The sequence below is a fragment of the Choloepus didactylus genome, chromosome 9 (genome assembly GCF_015220235.1).
Source record: "Choloepus didactylus isolate mChoDid1 chromosome 9, mChoDid1.pri, whole genome shotgun sequence".
Taxonomy (NCBI): domain Eukaryota; kingdom Metazoa; phylum Chordata; class Mammalia; order Pilosa; family Megalonychidae; genus Choloepus; species Choloepus didactylus.
This window is the reverse complement of record NC_051315.1, coordinates 117,456,328-117,464,597: the sequence shown is the minus strand read 5'-3', so window position 1 is coordinate 117,464,597 and position 8,270 is coordinate 117,456,328. Positions and strand designations below refer to the sequence as shown.

At 41.8% G+C, this 8,270-nt stretch overlaps 1 protein-coding gene across 1 annotated transcript in view; it reads left to right on the top strand.

The window, feature by feature from the left end:
* Nucleotides 1-296: 296 nt before the first annotated feature.
* CUL3 (cullin 3) overlaps nt 297-8,270 on the top strand; it is a 90,655-nt gene continuing 82,681 nt past the window's right edge. The window contains exon 1 of the mRNA XM_037848554.1: nt 297-767. Coding sequence (XP_037704482.1) covers nt 702-767 — 66 coding nt within the window. The 5' untranslated portion in view covers nt 297-701. The remainder of the gene's footprint in view (nt 768-8,270) is intronic.

Below are 8,270 nucleotides of genomic sequence, written 5' to 3'. Positions count from 1 at the left end.
TCTCTGCCCAGAGCCGGGTCTCCGACGCTTGCTTGTGGAGAAGGCTGCTAACACCTTCCGCCCTCAGCCCCGCCCCTTTCCCTACTCCCCGCCCCACTAGCCCCTCCCATTTCTGCAATTCCCCTTTCCCCTCCTACCCTCTCTCTGCACCCTCCCGCTCCCGGGCTTTGCCCCGCCCCACCTGAAGTAGCGCGCTCGCCCCCTTCTCGCGAGATCTGAGTATCGCGCCGCACCGCCCGCCTCCCCCTCCCTTCCTCCCACCCCCCTCCCCCCAATCTCTCCACTCTCCGGCTCTCCTCCCTCCCTCCTCCCCCCTCCACCCTCTGGGCCGGATCTCGCCTCGCTGAGGCGGAGGAGGAGAAGGAGGAGGAGGAGGACGTTCGGCCTGCGCAGTGAGATGTTTGTCCGTCGCCGCCGCCGCCGCCATCGCGGAGGAGCGCGATAAAGGGAGCGGAGCCGGGCGTGAGGGGACCCCGCGGAGTCGCCGCGCCAGCGCAGCCCCGTAGCCGAGTCTGAGCCGCCTGAGCCCGCGACGCCGCCGCCGCCGCGGCCGCCCAGGGGCCGGCCAGCTCGCCCAGCCCAGCCCGGGGGCCGTGCCGCCGCCGCCCCCAGCGTCGCCCCTCGCCTGACCGCCCTCCTTAAATGTGACACCGGCGCTGGGAGTGCGACCTGAAGCCGCCGCCGGGGAGGGGACGAGCACCATGTCGAATCTGAGCAAAGGCACGGGCAGCCGGAAGGACACCAAGATGCGGATCCGGGCCTTTCCGGTGAGTCTCTTCTTGGCGCCCGGGACCCCGGGGCCGGGGCCCCGGCCGAGAGCCGCACGCGAGGCCCGGGCTGAACTCCCCCAACAGGCCGCAGGCCCAGTCTCCCCTCCCCCCCACGCCCGCCGGCCGCGGGGCGCGAGCCTTCGCGACAACCGGGCGGCTCGGGGCCCCGGCGCGGCCGCCCTCCTGGGCTGTTCCCGGCGCCCGGGCCCAGCTCCCCGCCCCAAAGCCGGGAGCTGCGCTGCCAGCCGGTCGGCGGGCGTCGCTGTGGCCGGAGCCTCTTCGCTGGTCCCAGCACCTTCCCTCGTTACTGGGGTGTAGGCCCATACCCTGGCAGTCCTCTCCTCGCTCGTTTCCCGGGACTCCCAGCCCTGCAGGGATGGGGACTTGTCGTAGTTCTCCTTGTATGGGGTGTGTGTGTAACTTTTTACGTACGATTTGCAGGGGTTTAAAAAATAGTCCAGCTTAGAAGACGGCCAAGTTTTTAGGGGGATGAAGGGGACTATTCTTTCTCTCTCTCTCTCTTTCCTCCTCTCCCCCCTCCTTAGGAAGGGTTATGGCCATCAACCTACCCTCGACGCAGTGACAGTGGTTCCACGTAATGCTCGATGGTAATACATCGGTATAGTTATGACATCTTTCATCCCACAACCGTCCAAAGCACTTTACAAATTTTCTCGTGCAGGAATTGCCTCGCCACTCGTATGAGGGACAAGGGGAAGCAAGAGAACAAATTGGACAATTCGTCCTCGATTTCCCAGCCTTGGAAGCCCTAAAGAGTGAATAGAGTCACTACCCTGAGTTGCTTTGCTCTGTCGGTTTTAGTGACAGCAAACGTGTTCTGTTTAGAAACTTTTTCTTTTTAGGTATCGTGTTGAGTCAAACGCTTGCGGCGTTTAGTTATATAGGGTATAACTTCTGATGTCTATCTGATTCAGATAGCCAATGGCAAGCAATTAAAACGTACTGCTGTAATAGAGAAACTGGACATACTTGCTTATGTCGCTATAGTAACAGGCATACGTCAGGATAGATAAACTAGTAGTTGAACTAGAATGGATTTTGAAAAGTCAAATTAGAGAATCTTGGCATTTCTTTTTCAAAATCATAAACATATAAGGTGAAGGAGGAAGGGAGGGCATTTGTGCTCATTTTTTTTGAAGCATGCTTTTTCTAAAGTGCACTGTTTGCATAGAGGAAAGACTTAATCTTAATATAATTGTCCTAGTTGAATGAGTAACTTAGTCCCAAAGAACTTGAGGGCCTCTCTGAATTCTTAAAATTTAAAAGAAAAGAATACACCTGGTGCAGAAATCTGAAATTCCGAGGACATAATATGAATGTCACTGTTTAGAAATTTAAGACTCTATGTAAATAAAGGTAGAGAAAGGGTATACTCTGGAGACATACATGTTTTGATACCCTTTAAAGGGGTTTTGAATTTTTGAAGTTTTTTCCTAAGCAAATGTGAGACACTTCATCAGAAAGTGAGAAATGTTGGCAAAAGTACGAATGAAACTCACTTACATGTTTTCCCTTATAATGGGGCAAAAAGCTGAATATATGAATTTGTGAGTAATGTTTTCCTACTAAGACCTTTTTCAGCAGAATTTAGAACTATTCAGACTTTTGTGAATTAAATAGCAGGTTTTCTAGGGAATGTTTGCTATCTTAACATTGCTCATTCTCGAAGTCTGAGCTCTTCTAGTTGAGATTTATTGCTAAAAATGTGAAATAGTTCACAGTTGACGTCAACTGACTTGTTATATTAATAATATTCTGATTAACCAGTTGTGTCTCTGTTTTTCCTTTAACTACATGTATAATCAACTCGTGGATCTCTAGATTAGCCTCCTCTTTTTATGTTCCCCTATCCTTTCATTCATTCAATAAATATTTTGAGTATGTGTGCCATGTGCTGTTCTAAGGACCTCTGGGATATGTCTTTGCAGCTTGAAAGACAGAGATACCTGCTTTCTGGAGCTTGTATTGTTGGGCTGGGATGGGAGTGAATTTTCTTACTCCTTTAGCTGACAAGTATTATATTGTGTGATAGGTTAACAAATAGTACTGCAACTAGTTTTATTATTATTTTTCAAGATCCTACTTAATGTTACTTAAAATGCTGTATGATTATGAGCTAATTAGACTCTCTCTGTCTATACTTTATTGCCCTGTTTTTCTAAAATCCATTAATAGAAGTTTGCAAGTGTTTGATGTTCAGTAGTTAATACCTGCTAATTTTTAGAAGCGTGAGTTTTTCATTACTAATTCATAAATATTAATGATAATGTATTCATAAATAGTTCCTGTGGAAAAGAACCATTATATTTTTAAATATATACATTTTCATTTATAGTTCCTTGAGCCTTCATTATCCCTCAGTGAATGCTCTTCAACTTACTTATCCTCTGGTGGTTAAGTACTTATAGACCTCCTTTTTCCTTTCTTCCAGGTTAGCGACCTTGACTACATAACTACAGCCTTCATGGGTCACTAGTCAGAAGTAGTAAATAGTCTTCCTTAAAGAAAAAAATATATTGTTTTTGTGTATACAGTGGTACATACCTAAAATTATTGGGTTTTAACCGTAGCATTTGGATACATAATGACATATAAGTTAAAGGAAATTGTAGTTTACCCCCAAGTCTCAAACGCTCACTTACGTTTTACAAAATTCATTTGTCAAAAGAATGAAAACATGTTTTTGGAGCATTTTGATTTTACTGCAAAATAGAGTGGTGAGTGAACTTACAGAATAGTGTATAGATGTGTGAGTATATTCTCGATATAGTCCTTTTAGTGAAGATAGGTTCATTTAGTGATTTGAATGCATATTTAAAGTGTGCCTTTACCATTGTTCACAGGAGTAAAAGTTGTGTCATACCACCTTTTTTTTTAAAATTTTATTTTAGCATCCTGTCACACCATTTCTTTCTTTCCCTCCCTCCCTCCCATCATCCATCATTTGCTCTGTTTTCTGAACACATGAGAGCAAGCTGCACACATCCTTGAACAAACAATATAATTCACATATACATTTCCCGTGAACAAGAACATTCTTTTATGCATTCCCATTAAGCACAGCTAAGAAGTTCAAGAAATTCAACATTGATACAAAGCTTACATTCTATATTTCCTTATGTCCCATCTGTGTCCCTTTGAGCCTCCTCTACTCCATCCTCAGATCCTATGCAGGATCATCCTTGGCATTTATTTAATTGTCATCTATTTAGACTGTCTTTTTTTTTTCCCCCCAATTGTGGAAACATATATACAGCCTAAATCTTCCCATTCCATCCCCTCCCTGGCGTTCCATTAGCGGGATTAATCACATTTAGAATGTTGCAATGCTATCGTCTTGCCACCATCCATTACTAGAAATTTCCCTTCACCCCATTCAGAAACCCTACACTCATTTCTTAACTCCCCATTGCCCCTTCCCCCACTTCCTGTAACCCATGCTCTACTTTTCATCTCTATGGTCATACTCTCTGATACTTTCTTTGTGTTTACCTTGAGGCTTATTTAACCTCTTAAATCTATAACAATCTTGTTTTTCTTTGATACCAACGTAACTTCAATAGGGCACGTAAACTATGTTCCTTTACTCCTCTATTCCCCCACCTTTATGTAGTTCTTGTCAAAAATTACATATTTTGCATTGAACCCAAAACCACTGCTTTATCATTACAGTTTATGTATTTTAGATCCTGTAGGAAGTAAATAGTGGAGTTACAAATCAAAAATGCAGTAGTATTGGTATTTATATTTACCATGTGGTCTTTACTGGAATTCTTTATTTCTTCATGTAGTTTCAGTCAGTTGTTTAGTGTCCCTTCCTTTCAGCCTGCTCAACTCCCTTTGGCATTTCTTATAGGACTGATCTACTGGTGATGAAGTCCCTCAGCTTTTGATTATCTGGGAGTGTTTTCATCTCCCCCTCATTTTTAGCCTCCAGGTGTTTGTGAATTCTCCAAGTCTCTGATGGTTATTGACTTCTATTTGTATTCCATTGTGGTCAGAGAATGTGCTTTGAACAAATTGAATTTTTTTTTTTTTTTTTTTTTTAATTTATTGAGGATTGTTTTATGTCTCAGCATACGGTCCATTCTGGAGAAAGATCCGTGATCACTAGGGAAGAATGTGTGTCCTAGTGACCTTGGATGTAATGTTCTATATATGTCTGTTAAATTTCTCTATGTCTCTCTCTCCTGTCTTTGTTTCTCTTTTGGTAGGGCTCCCTTCAGTATCTGAAGTAGGCCAGGTCTTTTATTAGCAAAATCTCTCAGCATTTGTTTGTCTGTGAAAAATTTAAGCTCTCCCTCAAATTTGAAGGAGAGCTTTGCTGGATAAAGTATTCTTGGTTGGAAATTTTTCTCCCTCAGAATTCTAAATATGTCATGCCACTGCTTTCTCACCTCCATGGTGGCCGCTGAGTAGTCACAGCTTAGCCTTATGTTGTTTCCTTTGTATGTGGTGAATTGCTTTTCACTTGCTGCTTTCAGAACTTGCTCCTTCTCTTCAGTATTTGAGAGTCTGGTCAGAATATGTCTTGGAGTGGGTTTATTTGGATTTATTCTATTTGGAGTTCACTGGGCATTTATGCTTTGTGTATTTATATTGTGTAGAAGGTTTGGGAAGTTTTCGCTAACAGTTTCTTTGAATACTCCATCTAGACCTTGACCCTTCCTCTTCCCCTTCTGGGACACCAGTGAGTCTTAAATTTGGATGTTTTATTTTATCTATCATATCCCTGAGATCCATTTCGATTTTTTAGATTTTTTTCCCCATTCTTTCTTTTGTTCTTTCATTTTCCATTCTGTGGTCCTTGAGGACGCTGAGTCGTTGTTCGGCTTCCTCTAATCTTGTATTTTGAGTATCCAGAGTCTTTTTAATTTGGCCAACAGTTTCTTTTATTTCCATAAGATCTTCTGTTTTTTTAATTTACTCTTGCAATTTCTTCTTTATGTCCTTTATATCCTGTGCCAAGCTCTCATTGTTTGACTTTAGTTCTTTGATTAATTGTGCCAAGTACTGTCTCTTCTGATCTTTTGATTTGGGTGTTTGGGTTTGGGTTCTCCATATCATCTGGTTTTATCATATGCTTTAAGATTTTCTGTTGTTTTTGGCGTCTTGGCATTTGCTATACTTGATAGGGTTCTTTCAGGTTATAAAAAATACCAATCTCTAATTTGTCAGATCTACAGCTTGGTGGCATACACTTTCTCTAACTAACCAGCAGATGGCATCTGCGAGTCACGTATTCCCCTCAAGTCAGTTCTTAACTTTGTGGTGCGTGGGGATCTGATTCTTGTGGGGTTCAGTTGGTGCACTAAGTTTGTGTGTGTTGTTGGTGCTGTCTGCCCTGAATGTGGGGCATGTGTATGGGTGGTTAGGGAGGCAGGGCAGCTTTAATAATCAAACCTCCCAGGTGTTCCCGGAGATTTAAGGCTGTTGCAAGAGTCTAAGCCTTCATTTCAGTCTTGCCACAAATTGTCTCTGCTGCTGACCCACAAGTCCTTAGTATTGGGTAGGGTCCCTGGGATTTCCGAGTGGGTCCCCCTTCTTAGCCATGCTCTTCCAGGACCTTCATTTCAGAATGCCGACTCCCGGTTTCACCAAATGCATGGTCCCTGTGGATTTAGCAGACCTTGTCCAGCTGATGTATCGCTGGAACTGGTGTTCTGGGTCACTTTCTGGTTTTTATGTAGTATTTTTCACAGAGGTGTTTGTTTACCCTGTCTCACCTAGCCGCCATCTTAGATTCCTCCCCATACCACCTTTTAATGCACAATTTGCATTTAACCTTTTCATATGATTTCAAAAGAAACTGGTTCTTTTTAAGATGAAAAACGATAAGGAACTTTCTGTATTTATAAACTGCTGACAGAAAATAAGTTTATTTCAATTTCTGAGCTTTCTTGCAGTGTACAAAATATTTGATGTTTTACATGTTTTTGTTAATACATTTAAAAAAAATTTTTTTTTTACCCAAAGTCACAGCAAGGGCCACTAAACTTATATAAGAAAGCTGTAGTAGAAAGTTTCTTATATAAGAAGGCTGTAATTGTGGAACTCCTGAAATCATACAGGTTTGGACTAAATAATGTGGCCCCAGGAAATCCCTGCTCTTCTTTTCCTTGCTGTTCCCATATGTCTTACTCCTGAGTCTTTCCTTCACTATGTAGGGTTAATTGCTGTCAGATGAACCTTTGCTTTGAAAAGCCATTCCTTGCCATCTGTGCTGTCAGGGGTTTGGTCCACAAAGATGTGAAAAGCTTTGTTGGTATCACAAGTAAAATGTTTGAATGAAAATGTTGTCCTCTCCTCTGGATTTGCCATTCTTAGCTCAGCTTTCATAGTTTAGGAGACATGTGACTGAAGGGGATCAGGCTCTTAAGATCTCTGTCTTGAGATCCTAGAAATGGCTTCAGTTACTAGTTAATAAAAGCATGCTAAATCATGATAAGAAAGGATCCCTGGTTGTGAAATCTCTGTAACTCTAGAAGAGATCCATAGAGAGTAATCTTTGTAGCATAGACAAGTGAATGATTTGGAGGTTTTGTTTGATGGAGCCCACAAAGGACTGACATTAATGAACAAAATGAGTTTTAAGATCATTTGTGATGTACCTAAGAGCATGAATGGTCTAAGAATAAATGGGGGTAGTGAATAGTTTTGTTTTTCTAACTATAGTGATATTTGTCAAGTTTTGGGAAATAGCTTTGATCTTCATAATAGGTTTCTCATCCTTAGGGAAGAGAAATTTTGCCTAGTATTACCTGGGCCATACACAGGAGAACTGAGTAAAAGTCTTGCCAATCACATGGAGAAGGGAATTAGCTATAAATTTGTTTTTCTCTCAATATGTATTTACGTAGGGAAATTATGGAGTAGGGTGTAACAGATTCATTAAAATGTTGCTAATTTTTTCTGTGTAATAGTTCTGGGAGAGTCAGCTGTATTGTAGTTGTTTCTCTGGCTTTAGAAGTTGGGAAATTCAAGGAGCATAAATTAGTTATCTATAAAGTGGTTATTTTGCATTGTCTTCCTAGATAGCATTTCCGTGGAGAATGGAAAATTATTAATACCAGTATTAAATTTTAAACTATTTTAGTAGTAAATATAGTGTGAAAATTTGGCCTTTTAAATAGCACATTGGTCACAAATTTGAGCCGTTTGAATAAAATAGGGAAAGCTTCATTTGTTTGCACATCACTCAGTCTTCTTCAGATGTAGCTAAGTATTGGCAGCATTTGTCTAGTTCAGGAAGATTATATAATTAAGACTAGAGAAAGTAGTATGCATTCTCTTTGTAATATAAATTGGGAGAGCTTAGAGATAATTTTTTCTTACTATTTTCATTCAGGATTGTATATAGAGTTTTTAAAGCAGTTTTCTTAGATTTTTATAAAAGTTACTGAACAATTTGTAGTTTTAAATAACGAAACTTTTGGAAATAGTTCTTGTTTGCCCATTGTAAGGTCAGCAAAAATGTAT